Here is a 27,693-nt window from a genome sequence, read left to right as displayed (position 1 = left end):
CGAGAGATAAAGACGGACGGTAAGAATAATGACAGCTTTATAGCCTTGTGGGCGTTTTGAAGTTCTATCCTCCTCTTTTCGCGATCTTCATGGTCGGGTGTGCCGATCTCGACCATGGTTTGAACTGTTTCTTGGCTTCCGCTAGAATCGTCCGTCTTGTTCCCTTCTACTTTGGCGTCTTCATTCCTTCCACCGGCTCTAAATTCCATCCCCCCTGAAATCATAATCATGCTTCCGCCAACCGTTGCCTAAAGCTCACTGGATGCAACTGGGCCTCTAGGATATGCTGCTAGTGCTTGAAGTCCCAGTCTTGCGAGGGTACAGGAGATCGAGAATGAGATCAGGTATGGCGCAGTATATATCTCGGTGTCTAGCTTTAAAGCTCGAGGGCCTCGTGCCGTTCGAATATTCGTCTCTGGCGTATCCCCAGAAGCTTAGTGATAGGTGCCGCCTTCGACGGACCGTTGCTCATCGGCCTCATGCTCGACATTTCTCTGCTACGCTAGTCCCTACGAGCGACGTTCTTCAAGATATGCCTGTTAGTTCTCATGACTCTCGTGAATATTCTGTACCGGCAAAGGTGAAGCAAGCTCGTCCCGGTTGGCGAATCCATTAGGAAATGTGCAGTTATCTAACGAGAGTTGCCTAGTATCATGAGAAGACTATCTGTTATACTTGTAATTTGGTTTCTCACCACGAGGTTCCTTAATTGGCTTATAATTCGGTCGATTTGCCTTCGGAGGGTTGGAATTGGTGTCGGCGCTGCTAGATCGTTGAGAGCGGCGTACTCGCCAGGTACAGGCTATGCTTTGCTCCTACTCTCGTGGGCTATTGTGTCTTTGTTTTAAGAGCTAGGAGAGCTGAAGTTATACCGGATAGACGCAGAAGTGGAAGTACATCATCTTGGAGGCGTACGGTCGGCATTTAATTATCGGTGTACGGTTAGAAAACGTGTCCCCAGTGGAAAGGTGTTTAGACCAACGATGCCACTATCCTCGGCTCTAGCGGTTCAAAATCGTCCAATAGATAACCACTGGAAAGCCGGCTTCCTGGGGCAAATAATTAAATGTAGTAGGACTTTGGAGCCTGATCCTCCGGTCTCAGTCGGCGCAACTCAATTCGGGGCAGAGAGCAATAAACGTAATTACCGTGGCCGAGCACTGCAACAAGTGTGTGCGATATTAGAGGATGGGAAGGCCTGAATATGGAAGAGGCAAATGCTAACGATCTGTGATCATTTGGTACTCTTTATGGCCGGTAACGTTCGAGGTGATGTGAGAAATTCAGATTTACCTACCTACTCGAGTAGGTAAATAAATATTAGCGATGCCGGCAGCCGGAATAGGGGTTCGGCAACCACTTAACTCCGGACAAGGGTAACCCCCCTATTTTGACCCTCTGTCCGAAGCACTTCGTATGTTAGAATTTCCGCCTTCTGCCTGCAACTATTTGGCACATTCGCGTACCTTTGCAATATCCCCTTGACGGTAGGGCATTGGTGCGCTGGAGTCCTTTACCAGGTCGTGAGCTTATACATCTTATATATCACAGCCGGTTTGGGTGACATCAGTCTGTGCCTGCATCTTAAGCAAATTCGGTATTAGTCTTATAGGAATAGCAGATAAAAAGACCTACACTGGTATTATGTCTATCATTATGACCTATTAAAGTACCCCTGTAGCTACTACTAGTGTCGAAAATCCTGGGGGTTTTTGCTTTTTGTCAAAGTCAATTCTTGGCGTAGTGCCCAATTAATACTATCATTGGCAAATTGTCCATTGGCCAAGAATATATTCCAACGAGCAATAGCCGTTCTAGCTGTCGACTACTATTACAGGTACATCTTGTGATTATCAATAAGAGTAACGACTTGCCAGCGCGTTTCTTATTAAAAATGTCTCTTTCCTCCAATTTGCTACTAAGTTTTACATTCATTCCAAGCACAAACTTTGCGGCTAAATTGAGTTCCCGGGCTCTAGCCGCTCTTCATGTCTATTACGACGGCACCCATAAGCCAAGTGTGCACATAAGACCCAATCCTTTCTCAATCTTCACCCAAGCACAGCCCCCCCGGCTAGATACTGACAAAGTAGCTAGTAATGATCGTGAGGCAATAGCTAGGTAACGGGTGGTATTCAAAAGCACATGGGCATGGTTCCATTTTATCCCTAGTGGGTATTTGTTTGCTTAGCACTTCAACATGCTAGCTTCATAACTAGGGCTAATAGGATGACTACTACTCGTCCTTCCCACCCTACCTTTGGACGTCATTAGAACGAGGTTGCAGTCTAGCTTTATATCGTCCCCAGCTTCCTGGCTCTCAGGACTTTTCAAATATACCTACTTCTGGGTTGCTAACTCTTCTCTGCTCCCCCTTCCCCAACCTACGCGAAACATTTCATATCCTTGTCTCAATATACCATACTGAAGGCTGGTGTGCACCTTTTACTGGTCTAGGCCAAAACCTCGTTGTGCTGTTTCCGCTGGCGCGATAAAGTTCTAAACATACAGCAATGGCAAGTGGATAATCTCACTGGGAGTATACGAGGGCCATACAAGGGAATTCGTGTATCTACTTTCAGCGGCCACTCCTAGTGTGGTTTCGAGTGTGGCAATGAATCCGATATGGCTTGTTAAGGCTAGACTTCAACTTGATAAACTTCTCTCTGTGAAAGCGGGCTGTATGGTCGGCCAGAGGTATAAAATAGGCTCAGTTGTATGATACAGCTTGTTCGGCAGGAAGGAGCCAGAGGACTTTATCGAGATTTGAGAGCAAGGTATTTAAGTGTTGCAGAAAGCAAGTTATAGTTCTGCACGGACAGACGAAAACCACCTAAAGAAATTTCAAGAGAGGTTACTTCTGAGCGACGAACAATAATTAATGTGGGTTCAGGCTCCAGACTTGGGAGGGAGGATAGGTGCTGCCGGAAGCTCTAAATTCTTTGCGGTTCTGATTACATATCCGTACGAGGTTAGACACTCCACCGTTTGCTGTCTAGTGAGAACAAGGCTATGACAGGCACTAATGAGCAACGGACAACCGAAATATACTAGAATTTTAGTATTTTCACCCTATAATCGAGGGAGAGGGTTCGCTATCGTTGTCTGGCGGCTTTACTCTGGATATATTGCGTTCAGTGCCGCCTAGTCTATCACATTTGGCGTGTACAGAGCCGTACTGAGATTCCCTAATACGTATTCCCGGTAGACTGACTTAGAAGACGCTGTATAATCCTAAAAGTATGGGCAAGCCTCATCTTAAACTGTAGATTGTAGGCTCTGCGATGACCTTAGTTTTTTCGATGATGCATGGTATAATTTATGATTAAGTAGCCTACGGTAGCCATAGTTTTTATGTTGAGGGGCTGGTACATGTATCCAAGTTCGGAAGAGAAGAACAGGGTCTCCAAGCATCGTCACCTGGGGTAGTATTGGTTCGGTCTATAAGACGTTCTAATTGTGAGACCATAGCCAATATTAAGTCCTACTTCGATCGTTACAGTACGCGTCGCATTTGACATTAGGTATCATAGTTGGATTCCACAGCACGCTCGTTGCATTTTCATATGGAGGCCAGTAGTTCTAACATTGCCCTGTCAATCGACGGGAATAATGGAATAGTACCATCAGTATTATCATAAACAAAAAAAAGGGGTATTTGATATAGTCGCTATGTAACAAAACTCCAGCAATGAAAAATCCTCCGTACCCAGGTATATGCTTCCCAATTACGAATAAATGCATATTACCTTGTCAAAACCCAATCACTTGAATTGTTTCTTCCCCGCTCAATGTTGCTGAGCGCCGAGAGACTCCACGATCTAGCGCTATGCGGGTAACCCCGGAAGCACATCCAAAGCGCACCGGCCGCATAATGTCGCTTCAACTCTTCTTAAACAATCGCTTGGTTCCACCAACCTTCTCCATTTCACCAAAACTGGTTCCTCGTTCCCGGGCCCTGCGTTCCCTCTCTCTCTCGCGATCTTTCTCTGCGCTCGCCTGACGAACCTTATCCTTCATACTTTCCACCCATTCTTGATCTTGCTCGCTAATAATGACTTTCTTGCCCTTTGGTCCGGCGAGTCCTAGCGAAATGTCGTCCTCAGTCCAAGTGAGATGGGAACTACTACGAGCACTTGTGTTTGAAGGCGGGGTCTCGCCGACAGAGCGCCTATTGTGAGTGGGGAGAGGGGTGCTAGGACTGCGGACGCTCTCGGATACAGCACTTTGGCCTAGGGATTTCCGAGTCTTCCTGACATTCAAACTAGACATGGGGCGGTCAAATGCCGAGGCCGGGCGGAATTGATTAATAGGGCTTGCTCGTCCGCTCTCATTGCCACGGATGGTGGCAGTCGACGACGTCGTGGAAGCGCTGGAGACAACGCGCCGAGGTATATCTTGAATCTCAATCTTGTCCTTCTCCACTCCACTTCGTCGTCCGTGATGGCTTGCGTATTCCTTAAGATATTCACCGAGATCTGCCCACCCTCCGCCGACCCGGACCATCACCCGCTCGCCACTCTCCCCAACAAGGCGGACAAAAAGTTTGATAGGCGCCTCACCCGTAGAACGAGAAAGGTGGTACAGTTTTATTTCTGGGTGTGCGGTTTGAGGCCGTGGTCGGGAGGTGGTTTTGTTGTACGCGGGTGATAGTAAGAACGAAGGTGTTGGTGCCCGGTTGCTAAGACTTGAGTGCGACCGAGGAGATGGGGTCACGGATCGACGCGTTTTCTTCAGTTTAAGAGTATTACCAGGGTTGAGGTCTGGTTCTGAAGTAAGGTGAATCCGAGCTGGGATCGATTCAAGGAGCGAGGAGATCTGCTGTTGAAGTTGATCGCTGGAGCTCTTTTTAGGACTTGAAAGGGAGGGAGCCTCTGAGACATCAATATTATCAAGAACAGGAGCGTCCACATAGAGTGTGGAGGTATCAGATAGGTCCGAAACAGAGAAGGTGGGACTCGCAGGTGATTCCATAGATTGTCGTCTAGAGGTGCTCAGGATCAATTGCAGCGGCTCTGGGCGGTTCGAGTCACCGGAAGCCCGTCTCCGCGATCCGATCCGACCAGCGGTTGGGGACTGATCAGCGATATTAGGAACATATTCGATGTCAGTACTGACTGGCGTTGGGGTAATAGCTGGAGAAGTGGAGGTGCCGCCAGCCCAGCTCGTCACGATTGTCGCCGTATCAGATGAGACACTATCCCGACGAGTCGCGATACTTATATCACAGTCGGTAGCCGGGATGAATGCTCCAAAAGAGCCCATGGAGCTGGTATCAATGGCCGTGGAGGTGCCGTTGGTATTCCCATTAGCGTTAAACGTTGACGCCGGCTCCGAACTGCCTGGCTCCTCCACAGTAGCTTCAAAGGACGGCCTAGATGGTCTATTTGCGGAGCGCTTGTTATCAGGCGTGGCAGCATGGCGGACTTGCTGAGAGTCTTGGTCGGGTTCAGCGGGGTGTGTCGGATGGTCGTCAGTCGCATCGGTATTTATGGACTCCATGAGGTTGCTTGAGGCAGGCTCTTCTGCTACACCACGTAAGGCCTCCGAAAAGACTCCTGGCAGTCCTTCCAGGGCTTCTGGTTCTTCAGAACATCCGGTCTGACTTACCCCTTCCCCTGCTGTGGTTTCGTTCTGCTGCGGCACAGGAGTTTCGTCCGCCTTGTTTTCAATTGGCGTAGCTTCAGTATATATTTGGTCCAGTTGGTGTGTAGCCGCAATAGCCTCGCCCGCATGTTCCTCCGCTGTCCTCCCCTCTTCAGTCTCCTTTTCGGCACCCAATACTTCAACACAGGCCGCTTTTGCACCCCCCGAATGCTTATTATTTGCACCCACCAGGATTCTCGCAGCCTGCTCATCGTGCTCCGTCTTTTGTTGGGCCAGTTGAGCAGCCCTCTGCTCCCCCAATCTCCGCATTTCCTCAGCATCTTGATCTGACTTATGCCGGGCCTCCTGAGCTGCGCGTCCTTCCTCTAGCATTCTCACAGCCTGCTCGGCGTTTTGTTGGGCCAGTTCAGTAGCTCTTTGCTCGTCCAACCTCCTCATCTCTGCATCTTGCTCTACTCTATGTCGAGCATCCTCCTGAGCCACCCGTTCTTTCTCTAGTAGTCGAGCATCTTCGGCGGCCTGTTCGGCTATCCGTCTTTCACGTTCACCTATTTCTGCCTCCCTCAACCTGCGCGCGTCTTCGACACTCTGTTCTTTCGCCCATTCCGCTTCTCGGATCTTTCGGTCCCCAGCGACAACCCACTCTCCGTAATCCTGCTCAATAACTTCCATGCGGTCTAACCAGTCTTCGGGCAGTGTATCCTGTCGACCTTCAAGCGTATCTAACATGTAATCTAGATCTTGTCCTAGTGTTTTGACTTTGTCTTGCAGAGAATTTCTCATAGCTTCGAACGCTTGTCGTGAGAGCGCCTTTACGGCTCCACCATTAGCGTCATGGGTATCCTGATGGCTGGGTGGTTTAAGTGTTTTCCATCCGGATATCAGCGCAGCCTCCGCATCTTCAAGCGCCAGCAAGAGTCGAGGGACCTTCATTAAGACTGCAAGCCGTATGCTCCAAATATCCATCATCCGATTCAATCTTGACAAGTTTGGTAAAGCCTGGAGGACGGTAGCCGTGATAATTGCAGTAAGATCATCCATTTTTGTGTATGATGCCAATAGACTGGGCACCGGCGCATTCGATGACGATGATGAGGGTCGAGACCTGGCCGAGAAATGTGTATCCAAAACCTGCCGCTTAATTTCTTCAACGTTAAGATCATCCATATCCTCCATTATTTCCTCTATCCGAACCTCATATCGGTCAACATCTTCTGCAAGCAGGCTGCCAATATATTCTTCCTTGTCGGATTGTCTGTTGTCGTTCTGCTCATAACCGCTCAACATGCCTCTCACATCATCCCCTCTATCGAACCATGTCGTCCTTCTCGGTACGGGCACTCGAAACCCTCTCGAGCCGCCTTCTGCTGGCCACGACCAACTCGACAATTCATCAACCCATTCTTGGATTTTCTTCGATGCCAGCGTAGCTCTAATGGCAAACGCGCGCTCTGAAGGTGTGGCAGCTTCAATACCAGCTTTTAGTCTGCCCGATGGGTTCGCGAAGGCTTCGAGGGTGGTTGCAGGAGAGAGATCGGCAAGAATATCATCGGTGATCCGTTCTCGAGTCGGTGATCGGGAGGCATTGCGGATGTGTGTTCGGTAGGGGTGAAGTCGAGGCGCCGTCGGAGACAGCAATAGTGGGACATCCATGGCGTAAGCTGTTGGTTAGTTCTTGATAACAGGTAATAGACGGTAATGGATTCAGCGCATGGCTTTCCAGGGCCCTGAAAGAGGGATGGCCCAAACGAAGGATATTTGTATTGTATTCAAACATGACATTGGGAGAAAAGGAATGCCGTTGGCGGGTGTTTGGGGAGCTCTTTCATGGTCGCCAGAACATCAGATTGTGGTGGGTCATGGCCAACTGGTGGACGCCGGCGTCTTGGACAATGCAGAGTGAAGTCAAACGTGGGCGAAGGAAGCTGTTCAATGAGTCTGGACAAACGGGCCCTTTGACCGATGCAGGATCGGCATCAGCGTATTGAAACAACAGCAGCAATACAGGTACAGGTACGTAACGTAGTAAGAAGTAAGAAGTAAGACGCAGACAACCGCGGACTGATGATGTGCAGCATATAGATTCGCCTGCTTGGCGATCATTATGCAGCCAGCCACTGCCACGCGATTGCAATATTAACGGGTCTCTTAATATCTCGCAGGGGCTTAGTGGACATGGGATTGTTTGGTATACGGAGCAAACCATCACTTGAGGCGGCAAAATACCTGGACAGGTACGTACGCAGAGGGAGAGTTTAAAGGAAGATTCTCTTTTCATTTGATAGACGTAGATCCTCAGAGGTATTATTAGTATTGATATTGATATTGTTGTCTTGACTTTGGGGGCAACCTGCAAGTCGGATCAATCCACGTGACTTTAGTACGATGTCTGTCATTCCAGCCAATAAGAAGCGAGGCAAATCGGCTCCGTAACCGGCCGCTGACCCAGCAGCCGAGGACAAAAGTCTGGGGAAACGAAGGCGAAGTTTCATGATATAGGAACGAAGTACGAAGTACAGTACGAAGTATACCTTTTGATCTGCCTCTATGCTGTGACCGCGAGTCCAATGGAAGCGCGATGATATCAGTAATTATCTGCCCATCCCCATCCATATTCTTGAAACTAACTTGTGCCGTAGCAACATCCAGGTCTGCTGCGCTTGAGGGCCAGACCATGTCCGGACCTGTTACCTCTCTGACACCCTCGATCAAATCTGCGAGCGTACACTGCGACGGGGCAACGCTTCCAAGATGTGTTCCATGCGCAAGCCACCAACCCTACCTCCTCTGCCATTCTTTCCTCCTTGAAGCCCTCTCCCCAAGCTGCCCAGACGTTGACCGAAAAGATTGTGCAGCGATATGCCGTCGGGTTGCAAGCGAACAAAATCGTCAAGTCTGGGGATTATATCACTTTGATTTTATCCCGCCGGGAGAGGCATCGGGCATCAAACTATGGTGGAAGAGGGTTATGCATGGCCGGGCACCATGACCGTTGCGAGTGATAGTCACAGTAATATGTATGGAGGGGTCGGCTGCCTAGGCACGGCAATAGTCAGGACAGACGCGGCGAGCAGCTGGGCAACAGGGAAGACATGGTGGCAAGTGCCTTCTATCGCGAAGATTACTTTCACGAGAATACACCCTAGGGGCGTTACAGGAAAGGATGTCATTGTTTCATTGTGTGGATTGTTAACACCGATGAGGTATTAAACATGGCAACTGAATTTATAGGCTCCGAATAGACAATGAAAAGTCTACCCGTGGATGATAGGTTGACAATTGCGAATATGACAACGGAATGGGGCGCATTGATGGCAAATTTCCCGATCGACTCGACGTTGCAGGGTTGGATGAGGGCAACGGCTACCACATCAGCATTGTTTGACGAGAAGGACGCCGTTAGACGGTTTACCCATCATCAAATCGACGACTTACTCGAGACTCAGCTGGTTGCCAATAAAGGGGCTACTTATGCCAAGCCTCCCTACCAACCTTTCGACTTTATCCCCCTACGTATCAGGGCCCAATTCCGTCAAGGTCGCCACTCCTCAGCGATATCTCGAGCGAAAAAAATATAAAGCTAATCAATGTCTACTTGGTATCCTGCGCAAACTCAAGTGCATCGGACCCAGCTGGGCTGCGATAGTCTTCAAAGAAGTGTCAGAAGATGGTGTCCCGGCCAAGATTTCGCCGGGTGTGGAACTCTACACCGCGGCGGCGTCAATACCTGAGCAAAAAGCCGCCGAAGAAGCTGGCGACTGACAAGCACTTCTTGGTACTGGCGCTAAGCCCCTCATTTCTGGTTGTGGTCCCTGCATTGGTCTCGGAACTGGCTTGCTTGAGCCAGGAGAAGTGGGAATTAGCGCTAGTAATCGAAATTTCAAGGGACGCATGGGATCTCTAGATACAAAGGCATATCTCGCTAGCCCAGAAGTTGTAGCAGCCAGCACCTCGAGCGGGAAGATCAGCGGTCAGGGCTGGTACAAGAAGCCTGTCAGGGTAGAGAAGGTTGTTCTTGGGGAAGGAAACGGAATTCCCGAGGAAAACCGCGCGATTAGCGTAGGAGATGCATTGGATAGGTTAATAGCGGATGCAGACAAGATTATTGATAGTTCAGAGACATCGACCTTCGGCTCCCTACATCCGAGTCTGCAACAACCTAGGATGAAGTCGACGAGCAATTGACAGACTTCCTCACTGGATTCCCTGAGAAAATTGAGGGTGCGATCGTCTTTTGCGATGCGGCCGACGGCATCTATCCTGGGAAATATATCCGTGGAAAAGATAGCTGAGGTTTGCATGGAAAATTACGACAAGTCCTTTGGATCAATTGCAAAAGCAGGCGATATCCTCGTCGCAGGATTCAATTTCGGCTGTGGATCGAGTAGAGAACAAGCTTCAACGGCCATCAAGGCGAAGAAAATACCTCTTGTTGTTGTAGGGTCTTTTGGAAATATATTTAGTAGGAATAGTATCAACAACGCTTTGATGGGCGTGGAAGTCCCTCGTCTCGTTCAAAGATTGAGGGAAACATTTTCCTCGGCCGCAGTAGGGGCAAGACGGATGTGAAGAAAGCCCAGGAGAATAGACAAAGCTTGGATAGCCCACCCCCAGCAACGCAAGCCAGCCCTCCAGAGGAGGAGGTCATGGCACGGCGAACTGGCTGGAAACCCGTGTGGGATTTGAGGAGGAGTAAAATATCCGTGACCGAAGGCGAGGGCGGACCAACCTGGAGTCAGAAGGTCGGTGAGCTTCCACCGAATACCTAGGAGATTATCGCTTGTGGCGGGCTGGAGAAGTGGGTTAAGGCTGAAATTAGGGAGATGTGAAATATTTAGAATCTGGCTACGAGTGTAACAAAAGTGTTGGAAATCTAGATGGTTCAATTTTACACTGGACGCACAGATTTTTCCTCGACCGCAAAATCTCAAAATGCTCCGCCTTCTTTAGCTGCTTTTGTGCTACCTACCATGGAAAAGTCTTGCCAGCCCGGTTTATTTGTTGTTTTCTCCCATTCTCGTGGGGCGTCTCTAATAATCGGCTGTCAACATCACATAAGCTCTAGCCTGTACCCCTTTTCTGGAAGCAAATGAACTGCTACTTAACCGCCTTCTTCCTCTTTATATTCCCTCGAAATCATTTCAAGGATGTTGTAATGGCCGCAGTTACTGGAGCTGTTGCCCAGCGTCTTATGAACACCTCCATTTGCAACTAATACCACTGCTTTATTGATGAACAACACTGCATCAAATCAGCAGATGTTACTAGCGCTCTCATCAATACAGCTATCATTGGCAGCTGTACGCTGGTTTTTCCTATTAAACTTGCAACACTAGCTAACGTGACGCAGACACAAAACTCAATACCATTAAGGTTGTAGGAGGTATCCTTGCACCAGGCACCTTCAACGGAACAAAAGTCGATATTGCACCATACCTCAACGGTAGTCATGTTTCCACGAATACGAGTGACAATGTTAGGCGCTTTGTCAATTTCCTCGATGACGATGGGGATGTGACCACATTACTCCTAAAAAATAATGCTACCGCCGACATGAACTCCAAGCAATAGTAAGAGAGTTTGAGCCATGGCCATACACTATTAACTAACAATCTACAGCTTTCTCCTAACTCACTTGTATAAGTTCTTTGGCGCTCTCCTAGAGTACCCATGACGAGTACTGCCGATATCGAAATTACTGCGGCGAACAATCTGTGGCCTCTGTTCACAACTAGGTCTTCTTACAGCTTCCAAGATTAATCCTTACTGGGATAGGTTCATGGCCCTCTCTTCCGCTGAGGTCGGACACTTCATCCAACAGGTCACAATGTCAGCCTCCTCATTCGGAGTGCAGGGTCTGACCTCGAGACTGTCGGCAAAGCTCTCAACGCCATTTTTGGATACAAATGCGCTCCTCCAGTAGTCGTAATTCCATTCCAATTTACCCATCTGGAGAGTATCGGCATTGGCGACACCTGTCCAATAGATCTTAACGCTACTTGCTCCGCTTAGCTGCCAGTCATGAAGCCAGCGGTTGCAAACAGCTCCTTGGTTCCCAGCAATACTGTCACCTCGTTTAAGGGCATGACTACTGGTATGCCCTCTGCGACAGGCACCAAGCCTGCCGTTGCTATTGACGGAGCTGAAACTCTAGGTATGGGCTTTCTGTTATCGCCGGTGGCTTAGCCGCGGTATTTTTGTGAGCTGCTGCATTCTCAGGTAGTTGTTAGATATGGTCATATTGCGAAGTGGCTCGCAGAAGGGTTCTGCTCTAGATAATTTTATATGGAGACTGTAACTGGAAGAAATGTTTAGCAAAACAATTAGATAAGTAATTTATAATTTTCGCCATAGAGTGGATTTGGTTCTCAATTGTGCCTTTTGGAGGCTCTAATCTAGGGGCCGCTCGTAATATGAGACATTCGCAGCTGGCGCTAAATCCTTCGATCCTTTGGGAGGCCTTCGATACGCTAATAGTGTCAGCAATCGCCCCGAATATCCTAGTAGTGGTTTTTACCATAGTATGTAGTGATGCTATGGATGCACATCGCTCGTTTTTCTATGCTGACGCCAATCGAATCAAAGGTTTCCGGGTATTTTAATAGCAGAAGAAGACATATAAGAAGGATAATTATGTTGAAATATTTACCATCATTGAATATTGGGTTCGGTAAGGCTTACAGCAGTAAAAGGGGTTTGACCTAGCAGGTTTCCTATGTTATGCCATAGGACTAGGAGAATGAAACTTACGGTACGAGTATGACATGTTATTTATCCTTTGAGGTGAGGTTTCATGTGGATGTATCTTAGTTTGAAATGCAGATACGTGGGTAGACTTTTTGCATCCTTGTGTTGGTGACAGGGACTGGCAGGTCGCTGAGTATGTACCGCCCAACAGCATCCACATAACTGCGACTGCTGGAAACACATTCTCGAAACAAACACCCGTGGAAACAATTGTTTTAGCTTTTGCGGGTGCACTATTTTCAGATCTTTGGGAGGCACAGGTATTCGTCCAATTGTCGTACCAGGGGTAGCATCGTAAAGTAAAGGGGGGCCACTGCGCCACCCACCCGAAGAGACTCAGCCTCCTCCTTCTGGCAAGAAACAAAAGAACAAAGAGATTGGGAATAAACTAGTGATTATCTCAGCGGCTATATTTCTCTGGCGTCTATAATATATTGCATTCTTGGCCTTTTTATCTTCCAACACTATGTTTCGAGACGGTCATAACGTTGGCTGCCGAAGTTGAAATCAGGGTCGCTTCCACAGCATAATTTCTGGAAACTCATTACTCAGTTCGAAACATCGTCCAGCGGGGAGAAAAATCAATATATAAAAAGCCACAAGGAGCAAAAGGTGTACAAAGACCACCCAACTCCTTTTAAGCCCCTCCCAAGCCCTCCAACAACACCACATCATCCACCCCAACCGCCGCCCACATGTCACAACCTCAAGTAGAACATAGGAGTCTCTGGGAGCGCCGTCCCCAACTTCTTGGGGATGAGCCCGGCCCTATGTACCCCGCCGAAGAGCGAGAGATGCAGAGCGGAAATGCGACCCGACAACAGCAGCAAAATCAAAGAAGGTTTGCCTCGCATGTGGGATCAAACCTACGCGCAGGACAGCCCCGGCGACAAAGTCAGCGGCATATTGTGGATATGCAGGATGGGGGTTATAGAGAGGAAGAGCATAGGGGGGTGAGCTGTTGTATAGTGATGTGATGGAGGTCGAGATGGTGTTGGAAATGAGGAACTTAAGTTTCAGCTGTTAGGGAGATAATCAGAGTTGGGATCGGAGTTGGGCTAGGGCGTTGGCTGTCTTTGGTGTTTGGTTTTAGGGAGGCTGGTTTTCGAATAGGACTTTTCGACTGGCTTTGAGATTGGAAAGGGATGTCGTAGTACAGGAATCCCGCTTGTACACACTTGTTCAGATATCACACTGGCGCTCATAGTGGAATTTTGAAAGCCTACCTTATGCATTGAAACTTTTGGCTCTTGCTTGAAACTGATGCAGTAAGTATCCGAATTGTGCTACTAAGTTGAAACAATAGAAGACTAGAACAATATAACCATATAACTAGCTCAAGGAGACACAGTGTCTATCGAGAAATGAACCACGTAATCGCGTACCTTGACAATATGTGAGAGCGTTTCAAAATAGAAATTGCGACTCTGCATGAAATTCCTTGGTGCGCACCGGTTGTGTTAATTGGTGGTAAGCTTTTATCCATTGATCTTGAGAAGCACCTTGGCTTCAAGAATTCTTAATCTGTCCATTAATTTGAGACATTACCTTACAGGGTGGTGTATTTAACACTTATCACCCTGAGCTAATCATTGAAGACGACCTACTGTCTTCCTTGATAAGTAACCTTGGCATATTCGCCTTCAGTGGCAATGTCGCGGAAAAGAGTCTTCCAACCCTCTAGAGGAATCCCTAGCTCGTCCAAGTCGAGAGAGAGTAGACCATAGTATGCTAAACTTTCTTAGAGTTTGACAAGCAGGACTGTAGAAACCTCATCTCGCCCTTCGAGCCACAGATTGGCATCTTCGATTAATTGTTCATAGGATTCAGCGAATCCAACTTTGACTATAGATTTCACAGTTGATTCTCCGAACTCTTTTTCTGCTTCTACACCTAAATCAGGTCTCTTCCAGGGTCCGCTCAAGGGCCATTGAACCCAGTATACTCTTGTCCGTGTTTCGTACTTGTCGTTAATTGGAGATTCTGAGGGAGAGTTCCTTGCATTGTATGGATCTGCTCATTTAAACAGAATTAATTCATACGTGGAGAGGCGATCGCATACATCGGATAACAAGAGTTGATATCAATGCATTATAAGAGAGGTGAGAATATCTATAGTAGAACAGCAATTAGCCTGGCTTAGGGTAGAATAAGTGAGAGCGAGACATATCGTACTCTTCGTCGGTCTTAAAAAGGTTGGGATCATACGTCAACTGGGCTCCGTAAGAGAAAAGAGGGTTGTTTGGAGATGAGCTGGCGGGGCAGGCGGCCTCTGGGAAAAGGTGTCAATCATCTGTTGTAGACATGGGAGATTTTAGCTTACAGCTCAATGTAATCTGACATCGACATGTTTCTCGGCTCATCCTTTGTGAGTCTCAATTGCTCCTTCAGTAAAACTGTGTGGGGGTGATCTCTACCACAGCTCGTTTTCTGCCTACCTACCTACCTAGGTAGGATGATTCCTCAGATCGTCATCTGTGCAGGGTAGACGAAAAAGCGCCACAAATTGTCCATGTCAGCAAATTCCCATCCCCCACTCCTGGATCTTAAAGACACACTCAATAGTCGGATTCGTTTCATCGTCGCTCCGACTATTATATTTCAAAAATATCATTCCAAATATGAGTTCTTTATCCGGAATTGCCTTGGGCGATTTGTCCATTGAGGGAGACGAGCCAAGAGACTCGCAACTTCATGATTTCGATAGTCTGAATGATAGACCCGAGTTTTCTTTGCCTCAAGCCGATGGTGGAAAAGATGCGTGGTTGTTCCTGGCCGCATGTTTCATTGTCGAGGCTTTGGTATGGGGTGAGTTTAGCCAGTCGATATATAGTTGTTGGCTTGACACATCTAGGGTTTCCCTTCTCCTTTGGAGTATTTCAAGAGTACTACAGCACTCACGAACCATTCTCATCGAACCCTTCAGGCATTGCAGTAATTGGTACAACGGCAACGGTACGTTTCGTGACGTCAATGTTGACTTGCCTAATGAATATAGGGGATCATGTACATGATTGGCGTGCCCTTGTCCGCAGCGTACAACAGATGGCCTAGGTTTGCCAACCGGTCCAAATGGGCTGGCGTTCCAATTATGGCAATATCATTAATTGCTGCGTCGTTTGCAAACGAAATCAGGTACCTTATCCTGACCCAAGGCGTAATGTATGCCGTGGGTGGCGCTGCGGTGTATTGTCCAGCCCTGATATTCCTTGATGAGTGGTTCATCAGGAGAAAAGGCTTCGCTTATGGTGTGATGTGGGTTAGTATTCTCCAGCCTTTGCCTCCTGCGTTGCTGAATGTGAAAATATCAGGCAGGCACTGGGGTCGCCGGGTTGGTAATTCCGTTTCTCATGAACTTCCTCCTGGAGCAATACGGGTTCCGAACAACCCTTCGAATCTGGGCTGTAACTCTGGTTCTACTGTCCTCGCCACTTGTCTACTTCCTTCGACCCCGTCTACCCACTCCATCAGTATCGCGATCACCTCGCCACGGCTTAGGCTTCCTTCGGACTTCAACTTTCTGGCTTCTCCTAATGGGCCTAGCCATTGAGAGTCTCGGATATTTTATCCCCAGCATATATCTTCCCACGTTTGCTCGTTCTCTTGGTCTGAGTCCGTCAATCGGGTCTATGCTTGTAGCTCTCGTCAACGCTGCCGGAGTCATCAGCACGGTCGTGATGGGCTTGCTTATTGACCACTTCCATGTCACGACTGTAATCCTTCTTAGTAGCGTTGGAGCTGCCACTTCAGTGTTTTTATTTTGGGGGCTTTCTGATGCTCTACCTGTTCTTTGCATGTTCAGTATTCTATATGGCTTCTTCGCTGGAGGCTTTGTAAGCACAAACGCCGGCGTCATTAAAGTCGTAAAGCAGCGGGATGAACGGACAGACGTGGGAACGCTGATAGGCTGCATATCCGCAGGACGGGGTGTCGGTGCTGTTCTTTCAGGCCCGCTGAGCGAATCTCTGCTGAGAGGAAATCCATGGAGTGGGGAAGCCGGACTTGGGTATGGTTCTGGTTTCGGGAGCCTGATCGTTTTCACTGGAGTCACAGCGGCAATGGGTGCTGTGGGCTTTCTGGGAAGAAGGTTGGGTTGGGTGTAGAGTTCCTTGTCCTTTTATAAGGAGAGTAATGTACACAGCTCCCGCTATGTCTACAGATACCACGGGGTATAGGTAAAAGAAAGAACGCCAAGTCCCATATTTCCATCCCCCGGTACGCCTTGTGCCCGAGAATTTGCCAATTTCTATGCCAGGTCATGATATGTCATCAAGTTCCATCTTCTCGTTGGCGGCATTTTCAGTCTTCGCTTTCGTGGTTGGTGGGTCTAGAACTTATTTAGCCAAGAATCCCAATGTCTGATATCGAGCTAGACTCACCTATCATCTCAACTTCGCCCTCGTTCTCCATCGCCAGCTCAATTGCTCTTCTTCTTGCATGATTCTGTGCTCTTTCTAATTTCTTTGCTTTCTTCCCCGAGAGGGGCGCGGCTGGCCCGCTGGTGGGACACAGGACATTGCTTTTCGCCGTGCCTCGAGGATTCTTGGTGACTTTGTTGACTGACTTGCGCCGTTGGACCTTGGCACGGCTTGCAGTGCGCCGCTGCTTGCTTGGAACATTGGGATTACTTCGGGAAGCCATGGTAGGCGTGCTGGTTCTGGCTTGGTGTTTTGGCCTCTGATTGTCGAAGAAGGGTTGTGAATGTGAATATAATATAAACCGACGATCCGTCGTTACGAAATATTTTTGTGATAGAGATGGTGGGGCCTAAAATGCCGATGTTTTGCCGGATCCGCTCAGCCACACACGACGTAGGCTTCGGGTGGGAAACCAGGCGGCCCCCAGGCTTACTGAGTTGGTTGTCGAACATCGAACATCGAATATCGTTGCGTATATCCATATACCTACGGTCTCACCCGTACTCTCTCCCCTCTACATCCATCAATCCATCTACTAGCACACATCCACTCGCCCTTGTAGCCCGCCATCATGTCGTGGGCAGGTAGCTGCAAATCCAACCCCATCTCGACGGACCGGCGCTGACCAGGAACTTATAGGCTTCAAGAAAAATGTCAACCGCGCGACGACGCAGGTGATGATGAAGACTGGTATGTCCTGATAGCATCTCTGTGGGTTAGCGTTGTTAATTCCAGATGCCTGCAGGCCATGTCGAGAAAACCAATGACCGTGATTATGAGGTTGAGGAAAGGTAAGCTAAACATGGAGTTCATGGTATCCCACTTCTCACAAACCAACAGACGATATCGCACAATGGAGGCAGCCTCAATGAGGCTACAAAAGGAGGCAAAGGGTTACTTAGACTCTTTGCGAGGTGAGTTGCATTGTGCCTGCTTTTGAGGATGATATGCTGACCCATGTAGCCATGACTGCCTCCCAAATGAGAATCGCTGAGACAATCGACGCTTTTTACGGTGATGCTGGTGCAAAGGACGGCGTTAGCAGAAGTTATAAGCAAGCCGTGGAGGATCTTGACGCGGAAACAATCAAAGCTCTCGATGGTCCATATCGGTACGCATTAACGACAGCAAGTCTGGGCACCGCTAACATTCCTCAGGACTACCGTTCTAGAACCCATCTCTCGATTTTGCGCCTACTTCCCTGATATCAACGAATGTATCAAAAAACGCAACCACAAACTCCTCGACTACGATGCGATGCGGGCAAAGGTCAAGAAGCTTGTTGAAAAGCCCGACAAGGACGTTACAAAACTTCCGCGTGCGGAAAAGGAGACAGAGATGGCTAAGGCGGCATATGAACAGCTTAATGAACAGCTCTTTACCGAACTTCCTCAGCTGATCGACCTTCGAGTACCCTATCTCGATCCTAGCTTTGAAGCACTTGTCAAGATCCAGCTTCGCTTCTGCGCAGAAGCCTATTCCCGCATGGCCCAAGTACAACAATACCTGGATGCGGACACAAGAGAGCAGTATGCGCAAGGGCAGCTGGATAGTAGGGTGGAGGAAGTTTTGCAGGAGATTCGGGAACTGAGCATTAGCGGAACAGTTTAGAAGGGACGTGAGCATTGTAGATACCAGGATGGGCTAGGGAGTAAGGCGCTTAAGGATAATTGAGCCAAGGGAACAGAGTCTGATTTCCATATGCCGCTGCTTTGATCATGGGCATACGGGCAGGACTGAAAATGGAAGATGTGATGCCCTTGTCTTGGATGGTGCAAGTTGTAATTCTTCGTGAGCACAGCCTCTCTCTCTCTGCGTACTCGCCACAGTCGCAGTTGGATGACTCTTCACACCGAAACGGCGTGACAAAGCCCTCTACAACCCTGATGAGATGGGTCATGCACTTCGACTCGGTATACATATGTATATGAGCAATACGACTGCAAAGTAAGATTTCTACTCTGTAACATTCCGCATCCCATTTTCGCATGTTTAGAGCTTGGGCCAAATTTTATACTCGCACGGTTCCCATTCACGTGCTATTCTACATTTCTTCAGCCTTGTGCAAAGTTGCCAGGGGTCATGGCGCAGCCGAGCGAGCTTGAATCTGTCAGCCAGCGCGCAGCTTCAACGCCTAAGGAAAACACCAGAAGATCAAAACACCAAGAAAAACGCAACGCCCCGATCGACGACAGTGGGGATGGCTATGTCTGCGCAGAAGGCAGCTCGATAGCAACTACTCCAACTCTAAACTTCCTATCAATCCACCAAATTGCCCAAATGGCAACACCCCTCCGTCTGTTGGTATGCTCCATCGGCAACCCAGCACCATACACCAACACTTTCCATTCCGCAGGTCACAACGTCATCTCAGCCCTCGCATCCTCCCTAGCATATCCCGGCTTCCAGAAGGTGCGCGAATACGGCAACGGGGCCGTCTCCGCAGGCGCCGATTTTACGTTGTGGCAGTCGCGCTCCCTGATGAACGTTTCCGGCACAGGCGTCGCCGCAGCATGGAAACAATTCATCAAAGAGACGAGAGGCGAAGATGCGGCGCTAGTGGTCGTGCATGATGAGCTAGAGCTTGCTATAGGGGACGTCAAGGTTAGGGATGGGGGAGCTAGTGCCAAGGGCCATAATGGACTAAAGGACATAGCGAAGTGTTTAAGGGGGCAAAAGTATAAGAGGATTGCTGTGGGGATTGGGAGGCCGGAGAGTAGGGAACCGAATGTTGTTGCGGGCTATGTTTTGCGGAAGATGAGCGGAGCGGAGAAGGCGAAAATTGAGACTGCTGCTACGAAAGTAGAGGCTGAGCTGAGAAGGATGAAGGGCATATGATGAGCGGCTCGAAAGCCTTCGATATCGAGGATGTTAAGTTGGTAACGCCAGTAGGCCGCTGGATGGCGTGCGCTCAGCTATATTTGAGTGGCCATCTAGAAGATCCCTTTGTATAGGGAAAAAAGGAGAGCAGCCTTGAGGGAGAAGGAATTGAGTCTCTGGTCACGGCCAGGAGCCATGGCTGAATGTGGATATAATACTCCATTCGATACACAAGCCGCCACTAGCAACAGCGCACGAGTGGACAATAGTGAAGTTATCTTGGATATTTAAGGGATTAGGATTAGCGGCAAAGTGCTGCTGAAGAAGCGTATGTTCAAATACAATGCTTGTGCCTCGTTCATACTCTATCATATCCAACCTAACCAAGAACGCCAGCCCATGCAATGACCCCCCGCAATAAAATCCTACATATAAAATCCCAATTAATCGGGCCGTGCAGTAGCCACCAGAATATGAATCATTTAGTTAGCACGTGTCTCGTGGTTTTTCCCTAACGTGCTTGGAGTCTGGGGATTCTCGTCCTCGCTCATTAGACCCTCCAGTTCAAACTCCTCTGCGTCCCTAACCTGCCTCGAATCCGATGCCCTTGTATGACCGTTCATCCTCGGCGCCCTGGCTTGCTCTTCGCCATCCTTTGGTGGGACTGCCGGGGCGGAGTTGACTGCGTAGAGGTGCAAGAGCATGTTCGTAAATAAGAATATCAAGAAGGCAAAGCTATATAGGACAAGCACGTAGGAGACGTGGGTTATGCCAGCATCGGATAGTAGCTTCATTTGTTCCTCCGTGGCCCCCATGAACAGGAACCCGGATGCATAAAGTAACTGCCATCGTTAGTGCTACGTCGTCCACAGTATACAACAACTTACAAATGGTGGAATGTACTGAAAGCTGTTCGCATCCCCATCCTCAGAAATCGTGGCCTGATCCCTCAAAACAAAGGCAACCTCTATGATTCTCGAAAGGCCTGCCGCCATAAGGGTGTAGCCGAACACTGTGTGGACCATTGTGCTGACAGGTAGATGTTGAGGATGGCCAGACATGCCCCAGCCAGTAATAAGGATAACGAATCCTGGGATGAAGTTCCTCTTGGGCGATCCATCCCGCTTCCTGCTGAGCCAGACACCCGCAAGGCCTGCGCACCACCAGATCACACCCATCGTGGTATGCTGGATATCATTGGCGACCCATGCGGAGCCCCATCTGTGTTCCGTAAAAGTGTTGACACAACCCCACGCCGCAATGACTGCCGAGTCGAAGAATTCTTGCGATCGCCCAGTCCTTTTGAGCCAGGCTTGGCCGACCAACATCATGATTGTAAGCAGGATTCCATATCCGATAAATGCGCCACCCATTATAAAATGGGCCAGACATTGACCCAAATGGTCATCACGGCAGAATCCCAGAGCAGTAATGCCCCCAAAGATCATCTGAACCCATGCGACCACCGGCATGGCCTTGCCTACAATGCCATGGCCATGCACAGCAACCTTCCTGATCTTCCCGTGAAACCCCTTCGTGATGTGGAATTTGAGGTATATCCCGAATACAACTTGAACTACCAGCATGAGCATCAACCAATTCGCGAAAGAGGCGTGTACGTTTTTCGAAAATTGTCGACCTTTGTGCATATGTCCCAAGAAGTATGCGACAACGGCGATCACCGTTCCAAGCACTTGTGTCGGGACATGCCATCGATTCCGGACAATCTATGATTTAACAGTGAGCCAAAGTCAACATATATCCACAGTGGCACCTACCCCAAGAACCATCCCCGTGGGGAAAATGATGCCAAAACTTAGCATCATCAACAAGATGTGAATCCATAAGATTGCATCCTACAGTCCCGTCAGCATACATCTCCTCATACGTTCCTCTGCGCAAGCAACCTACAAGTGGATCCACACTCATAGCCTCGCCATCTTCAATCTTATCCATATCGTGGTCTCCGTGAGCTATAGCTTGCCGAGCAGAAAGAAGGATTGTTGCCAATGTCCAGGCCAAACCCCTGATGGGGGGATTACTGAAGCCCTGCATGTTTGGGTTGGTGGCAGAGCGGACAACGAGATCAGGATGTCAAAGCGCGGCAATGACCGCTTCCCGCACAATTTGGTTGTTTTGCTTCGGGTCTGCTCTGAGGAAATCGATTTGGGAGAGTACCGGCCCAAGAACAGCCAAGTTCTCAAGGAGGTCGACGAGGACAAATGAGCGAATAGGAGGCGGCAATTTGCAATCTACAACCCGTAAACACAGCGCTCCGCCGCTCGGACTCGATGTAGGCTGGAGATAGAAACGTCGAGGGATATAGGTTTGGCGGGCGTGGAGACCAACAAGGACACAGTGTAAGAATCAATCCATGAAGAGAAGAGATGTACGTTATCGGGATCTCCGGTTGATTTGCTGCTTGATTGTACTCGTACCACCCATCCAGAAATTAGTCAGCTCGAAATTGCTGGCGACTAGGCGGGTGCGGCGTCGGGAGCCAGGAGCCGGACTCAGGCACCGCACAGCAATAATATCTATCGTCTACACTTCACGTCGTTCTACGAGATATACGCTTAGCACTCTGAGCTCATCGACAACAACATAATTTTTGTTGCTCTTAGGGGCAATACCTCGACCTTCTAGGAAACCGATCATCATGGCCGGGGATCATTGAGTTTGTCGCAATTAGGGGTTTATCAAGTCACTCTGCACCTCTATCTCTCGAGGTCCAAGTACAGGAGAGTCGAGACTGGCCATGGGCCAACCAAACGATACTGCAGGTTTAAGTCGATGAGCGTAGGTTAGAGGGAGAGAACTTCCATATGCTAAGAACCTAAGGTCCTGGGTACCCACCTAGGTAAGTTTTGTCGTCGATTGCGAAGCGCGAAGACGATATATGCCACTACGCTGGCTCGCTTATGAATCTGTCCCAGCGAGTGTCGAGGAAGCCATATGCGATCTAGGCTGGCTCGCTGCCTAGGCACAATGCGTGTCATATTGGCAATCCAACCTCCCAAGGGGAGATGGTGTATATAAGTCACAGCAGCCATCCTCAGGAAAAGCCATAATTGGATTGCGGCATGGAGGTGTTGTATGTTGATGTCGATCCCTAGACAAGGCCAAAGCAGCGGCCCAAAGTCTCTCTATTGGGACGAACCTTACAGTGTATTTCGTGTCTGATAGAACGCGCGTCAGCAAAAGTGGCCGAACCTCTGCACAAAGTGGCCGACTCTCAATACCTAGGTAATTATCCCGACTTGCTTTGCCTCCTAACTGCCTCGTTTATGGCCACTCACAACGCAGGCTACTGCGTTTGTACAATTGAGTGCGAAGGTGCGTGGTATTCCAGAGGTGTATTTGCCATTGTTGCCAAAATGCGCAAGGGTCGCGTCGGGAAAACGAAGAGGGATTTCTCACCAGCTACAGGCATTTGTACATCCACTTTTCATTGTTCAGCGAGGATGTCCCCGCGATTACCGTGGGGGCCGGGTTGCAAATGCTTGAGATTGATGAGCAAGCTCATTTGAAAAATCTAACAATCGTCTCTGGCGGTGCAGGAACCGTTGGCGTTGGTGGCTATCTCACCGGTGGTGGCCACGGAGCCTTGAGCTCGACATATGGGATGGCAGCGGATCAGGTCTTGGAAATGGAGATTGTGACTCCGCGCGGCGACATCTTAACCATCAACGAATGCCAGAACACTGATTTGTTCTGGGCCATGCGAGGGGTAAGCGGCCAGCTATATTATAATCCTTCCACGAGTATTATCTCACTAAAATTCTTCAGGGCGGCGGTTCGACATTTAGTGTTCTCACTTCGGTAACTATGCAGGCTCACCCGTCTACTCAATTCCTCACTGCGAGCGTCTTTTTCGCGACAGGTCCCGGTTCTAGTTCTTATTGGACCGCTGCTGCCGTCTTTGCATCCCAATATCCAGGTCTCTCTTCATTGGGCATCTCAGGCTACAGCTACATAAAGCCCGACGTTGGCAACGCAGATCTGAACACCACAGGCGCTGTCGATGGCTACTACGGCATATTTATGCTGCCCGTTTTGTCCTCGGCCAATACGTCCCTGTCCTTGGCCACAGCAGTCACCGGCGCCCTTAACAAGGCTCTCGCCTCGTTTCCTCCGGGTCAGTTCTCATCTGCCGTCTTACCTGTTGAGAGCCACGACGACTTTTGGGCTTGGTATAAAGTCAATAACGGCCCACTGAATGCAGGCGGAGACTCTGTTTTCGGCTCCAGACTCTTGGATGAGAAAGCCCTCACCTCAAATCTTACTGCGTTGGAGGATGCGCTTAAGCAGACGGGTAAGGGGAGTGTTGATTTGTATCTTGCGGGTGGCAAGGGCTCTCAACAGGCTGTCCCGAGGGGAGGTGGAAATGCTGTGAACGATGCTTGGAGGCGGACTGTGGTCCATTCTCGTAAGTTTCTATCCCCTAACTCCTATGAGAAATCCAACCGTTTCCTTTTGGATGCCTCTATAATGGAAACTTGATGTGAATCTACTGGCTAACTTGCATAAGTTTTATCCACTTCATGGCAACCTTTTGACGACGCGGAGAAAGCAAAGCAGGAGGACTTAATGACTAACACATATGTGGAAGGATGAGAAAACTGGCACCGGATATGGGTGCTTATATAAACGAGGTATGTTTGGGTAATGTTGTTTTATTGATGTAGTGCTTATGTGGGTTTGCAGGCCGATCCAAATGAGCCCAATTTCCAGACGGCGTTCTGGGGGAAAAACTATGAGCGTCTCCTGGCGATCAAGAAGAAGATTGATCCTGATGATGTGCTCTGGTGTCATCCATGTGTGGGAAATGAGGGATGGAAGGTTATTGGTGATGCGTTATGTAGAGTTTGATAGCGCACCTGGCTCGCAATGGGAAATGCTAATAGGCAAGTACTAATTCATTATCTTCGATATTAATTCATAATCACGAATAACACACGCTCCCTAAACTCCAGAATTCATGTATCATAGCATCCGGCAATCCTAGGAATGTATCTTCGGGCAATGCGTCACACCGCAATTCCTCCTCCTCTGCATTCCTCCGGTCTTTCCTTTGCACACTCTAAATCCTTCGTCACGAAAATGCCCCCTCAGATGGACGTACCACTCGTCCGGCGCCATCGGCTCAATCCACCTCTCCTCATATTCCCAGCAAAGCCAACAACTGAGTCTTTCCTCTTCCGCTCCTTCCACCTTCCTATCGCCCTCATCTTCCGATTTCTCCTCCGTCTTCTCCATCTTCTCGTCCACGACCTCGTCCACCGTCTCGTCCACTTTCTCTTTTTCCACCTCCACCATTTCCACCTCCTTCGTCGGCGGAACATGCGACTCCCACCTAAAATTCACACTCGGATCGACCCACGTCTTGGCCCAACCCTCTTTATATAGTGCTGGAATGCCATCCCCAATTACAGTGCTGCAGAATGCACACGGGGCGAAGTATTGCGCCGCAGTCATGCCACCGCCTGGAGTACGGTTTGCGTGCCGTTCGCTGAACGCTAGGGGACAGAAACCGGGATTCGGAGCAGAAGCTTGGGCGGAGGGAGAAGGTGTGTAGGGTGGTGGGGGTTCAGTGGCTGTGATGGGTGCGGTGTTTGCGGGAGGAGGAATTTCGGCATCGTTCGACATCTTTGCGAGTGGTATTGAGGGTTGGTAATTGGTAGGTACGAATGTATAGATAGATGGATGGAGTAATTGCGTTTGAAAGGGCGTTGTTTGCCCCTTGAGCCTCGAGGTAGAACTATTGCGAGATCCCGAGCCTGGCACGATATGTTCGAGCTTATGGAGTTTGTTGTTTCGCGTTGTGATATGTGCAATGGCGGCAATAATAATGTTCCCGTTCAACTAAGGCGCTTTGTGTCGAAAGTCGTAAAATATGAAAGAACAAGAAGGAAAGCTCCTCGGTGGAACACCTTCTGTCATATTTTCAACGTACAATATCCGGAGGCTGAAGATTATGGAAGTCGAGGGGTTGGGGAGTGCCAGCCTTCTCCCTTCTGCCTTATCGCTGGCCCGCTAACCGTTCCCCCAGCAATGGGCGGCGTTCAGCCTTGCCAAGGACCCCGTGCTCTACTTCGTACTCTGTAGACTTCGATTCAAGATTCAAGACTTCTGCTGCTCCGTCGGGTTCACTCTTCCGCATGGCAACGTCAACATCAACGTTGTTATATTGTATTGTAAACGACTTCATACACGCACCGGTAGCCAAGACTCGGGTCTTTGCATTCACCTTGGCAGCCAATTATGCGTGGAATGCTTCGTACTCCGTACCGATCATTATATTGCAAGCGCCTCTCCCCGTTCTTCTTGATGACGCCGATGGTGTGCAATAGTGGACCTCTGGAAGCTATGCAAAATCAAGTCTATTTTTTGAATCTCAATTATGCCGATCATACGGAGTACTTGCGGATAACCTCTCCAGTCGAGAGTTCTACTTCCCGATGAATTCAGGCCTGAGACAAGTAGCACGGGGTGAGGTACGTAGTACATTCCCGCACAGTGGATGCTTCAAACACAACACGCCTGAAGATATGCCAAGATGGCCGTGGCGGCTGATGCGATGCCTGTTTTTGCATAATGTTTCCGTTTGGGAGCCATTGCCGTCCACTTGCCCTAGCAAGATTCGTCATCGCTTCTCGTCGAGACTTTGATATCTCGACGTCGCTCGTCGTTCCTGTCCCGCATATCTAATTTTTTGTATCTCATCCATCTAATATTTCTTGCGATCGTCTCTTCCTGGTGAAGCCACTTACATTTAATTACTCTTATCGTTATATTCGCAATACCAATCAATTGAACCTGTATACTTGCCAGAATCCCTCACGCAATGCTGACTTCGTGTCTTATGGCGGTTGCAATTGCTAGCACCGCAACTGCTTTCACTCCTCCAGGAGCCCAACCGGTTTCTACAAAAAATCTTACGGTGGCATTTGGCAATACGCTGGCAATAAATGGCATGAATCTTCCCCGAGATGGTCAGTATATCTACTCCGCCTCAGTGACTTGGCTGACCAGCTGCAAGCTACCGGATCAGCACCGAGCCTCGGAACCGCTGAAAAGTTGACTGGTACATATGCGATCTTGATGGTCGATCTCGATATTCCACCTGCGATGGAAGGTGGCGCAACCAGCCAACTCCTGCACTGGATGCAAACCGGTCTGGAATCCGCCAATACTAGCACTACAATCGCTGGAACGAAAGTGTTTGAGCTCGTCAATCCCTCCAAGGCATCTCCAGTCGCCGCATATCGCCAACCCAATCCACCGAACAGAAACCCAGTTTCTCATCGATACACGCAGTTTCTCGTAAATACTACGGGAAACACCGCTGCGTTAGCAAGTTTAACTCAGGCGGGGGCTACGATCCGAAATTTCAGCGCCGCCAATGTGATTAAGAGCGCTGGAGTTGATGTCGCAGCTGGCAACTGGTTCAACGTTACGAATGCTAATGCTACTGGGGCTGGAACGAATGGTGCGAGCCAGACAAATTCGACGTCCCAGGCGGCGGCTGGTGGAGCTGTTAGGATGACGGGCAATAGCGGAGCTGCGCTGGCAGGGCTATGGCTTCTGGTAGCAGCTGTTGCTATCCTGTAATTACCAGTGACCTGAGATTGAATGAAATGGTCAAATTTTCCGTTGGATATTTTCAAAAGGCACCCCCCTTGTCAACACTTAATACATATACAGCAGTGACCCCGTCCACGTTATCAATGTACTAACGCCCAGGCCGATGACCTAATGAATTATTATGCTTTCGATATCTGCCCATCGCTGAATTCCTCTGGTATTCCTTCCATTCGATTATTTTACAATCCGGTTGAACGTTGTCACAAACCCGATCTTGCTCTTATACAACGCCACGCTACGCAAGACATGGCATCTTTCATTATTTGCAAGAAGTGATACCTTTTTGTACCGTTAGTTAGGCTCCTAAATCAATACACGATAGTCAGGGGAGTAGAAATAGAAAGTTAGAGAGTTGCGGACCCAAAAACACCGACGACAGCAGCAGCAGCAGGGGAAAGCGAAAGACGACATCAACAGTGTGGAGTTGTAGGAGCCTTCCACTCGTTCGACCTAG

The 27,693-nt window shown here is 49.0% G+C and overlaps 11 protein-coding genes across 11 annotated transcripts; 7 read left to right on the top strand and 4 right to left on the bottom strand.

Moving 5' to 3' along the window:
* Window positions 1–3,882: 3,882 nt before the first annotated feature.
* Window positions 3,883–7,260, bottom strand: BP5553_07359 (uncharacterized protein; the record flags this gene model as incomplete). The annotated part of the gene is made up of 1 exon (XM_032015982.1): window positions 3,883–7,260. The coding sequence occupies one exon, from the start codon at window positions 7,258–7,260 to the stop codon at window positions 3,883–3,885; it is 3,378 nt and encodes a 1,125-aa protein (XP_031868251.1).
* Window positions 7,261–8,852: 1,592 nt separating this feature from the next.
* Window positions 8,853–9,792, top strand: BP5553_07358 (uncharacterized protein; the record flags this gene model as incomplete). The annotated part of the gene is made up of 2 exons (XM_032015981.1): window positions 8,853–9,144; window positions 9,374–9,792. The coding sequence occupies 2 exons, from the start codon at window positions 8,853–8,855 to the stop codon at window positions 9,790–9,792; spliced, it is 711 nt and encodes a 236-aa protein (XP_031868250.1).
* Window positions 9,793–9,846: 54 nt separating this feature from the next.
* Window positions 9,847–11,281, top strand: BP5553_07357 (uncharacterized protein; the record flags this gene model as incomplete). The annotated part of the gene is made up of 5 exons (XM_032015980.1): window positions 9,847–10,044; window positions 10,080–10,353; window positions 10,866–10,907; window positions 10,958–11,177; window positions 11,227–11,281. The coding sequence occupies 5 exons, from the start codon at window positions 9,847–9,849 to the stop codon at window positions 11,279–11,281; spliced, it is 789 nt and encodes a 262-aa protein (XP_031868249.1).
* A 3,694-nt stretch (window positions 11,282–14,975) lies between these two features.
* Window positions 14,976–16,457, top strand: BP5553_07356 (uncharacterized protein; the record flags this gene model as incomplete). The annotated part of the gene is made up of 4 exons (XM_032015979.1): window positions 14,976–15,162; window positions 15,209–15,309; window positions 15,353–15,613; window positions 15,666–16,457. 4 exons carry the CDS (start codon window positions 14,976–14,978, stop codon window positions 16,455–16,457), a joined length of 1,341 nt encoding a protein of 446 aa, XP_031868248.1.
* Window positions 16,458–16,610: 153 nt separating this feature from the next.
* Window positions 16,611–16,995, bottom strand: BP5553_07355 (Uncharacterized protein; the record flags this gene model as incomplete). The annotated part of the gene is made up of 2 exons (XM_032015978.1): window positions 16,611–16,681; window positions 16,734–16,995. 2 exons carry the CDS (start codon window positions 16,993–16,995, stop codon window positions 16,611–16,613), a joined length of 333 nt encoding a protein of 110 aa, XP_031868247.1.
* A 512-nt stretch (window positions 16,996–17,507) lies between these two features.
* Window positions 17,508–18,383, top strand: BP5553_07354 (putative cytosceletal binding protein; the record flags this gene model as incomplete). The annotated part of the gene is made up of 4 exons (XM_032015977.1): window positions 17,508–17,563; window positions 17,613–17,686; window positions 17,736–17,883; window positions 17,930–18,383. The coding sequence occupies 4 exons, from the start codon at window positions 17,508–17,510 to the stop codon at window positions 18,381–18,383; spliced, it is 732 nt and encodes a 243-aa protein (XP_031868246.1).
* A 471-nt stretch (window positions 18,384–18,854) lies between these two features.
* Window positions 18,855–19,610, top strand: BP5553_07353 (Peptidyl-tRNA hydrolase-like protein; the record flags this gene model as incomplete). The annotated part of the gene is made up of 1 exon (XM_032015976.1): window positions 18,855–19,610. One exon carries the CDS (start codon window positions 18,855–18,857, stop codon window positions 19,608–19,610), a length of 756 nt encoding a protein of 251 aa, XP_031868245.1.
* A 464-nt stretch (window positions 19,611–20,074) lies between these two features.
* Window positions 20,075–21,647, bottom strand: BP5553_07352 (Uncharacterized protein; the record flags this gene model as incomplete). Its single annotated transcript, XM_032015975.1, has 4 exons — window positions 20,075–20,434; window positions 20,480–21,319; window positions 21,371–21,448; window positions 21,504–21,647. The coding sequence occupies 4 exons, from the start codon at window positions 21,645–21,647 to the stop codon at window positions 20,075–20,077; spliced, it is 1,422 nt and encodes a 473-aa protein (XP_031868244.1).
* Window positions 21,648–23,091: 1,444 nt separating this feature from the next.
* BP5553_07351 (uncharacterized protein) lies at window positions 23,092–24,209 on the top strand (the record flags this gene model as incomplete). The annotated part of the gene is made up of 3 exons (XM_032015974.1): window positions 23,092–23,322; window positions 23,382–24,021; window positions 24,124–24,209. The coding sequence occupies 3 exons, from the start codon at window positions 23,092–23,094 to the stop codon at window positions 24,207–24,209; spliced, it is 957 nt and encodes a 318-aa protein (XP_031868243.1).
* A 328-nt stretch (window positions 24,210–24,537) lies between these two features.
* BP5553_07350 (uncharacterized protein) lies at window positions 24,538–25,241 on the bottom strand (the record flags this gene model as incomplete). The annotated part of the gene is made up of 2 exons (XM_032015973.1): window positions 24,538–24,664; window positions 24,718–25,241. The coding sequence occupies 2 exons, from the start codon at window positions 25,239–25,241 to the stop codon at window positions 24,538–24,540; spliced, it is 651 nt and encodes a 216-aa protein (XP_031868242.1).
* Window positions 25,242–26,439: 1,198 nt separating this feature from the next.
* On the top strand, window positions 26,440–27,206 carry BP5553_07349 (Uncharacterized protein; the record flags this gene model as incomplete). Its single annotated transcript, XM_032015972.1, has 2 exons — window positions 26,440–26,587; window positions 26,635–27,206. The coding sequence occupies 2 exons, from the start codon at window positions 26,440–26,442 to the stop codon at window positions 27,204–27,206; spliced, it is 720 nt and encodes a 239-aa protein (XP_031868241.1).
* Between the last annotated feature and the right edge of the window lie 487 nt (window positions 27,207–27,693).

The sequence above is a fragment of the Venustampulla echinocandica genome (assembly GCF_003357145.1).
Source record: "Venustampulla echinocandica strain BP 5553 chromosome Unknown scaffold_5, whole genome shotgun sequence".
NCBI lineage: Eukaryota > Fungi > Ascomycota > Leotiomycetes > Helotiales > Pleuroascaceae > Venustampulla > Venustampulla echinocandica.
The sequence above is the reverse complement of the archived record's forward strand: the minus strand, read 5'-3'. Positions and strand labels throughout refer to the sequence as shown.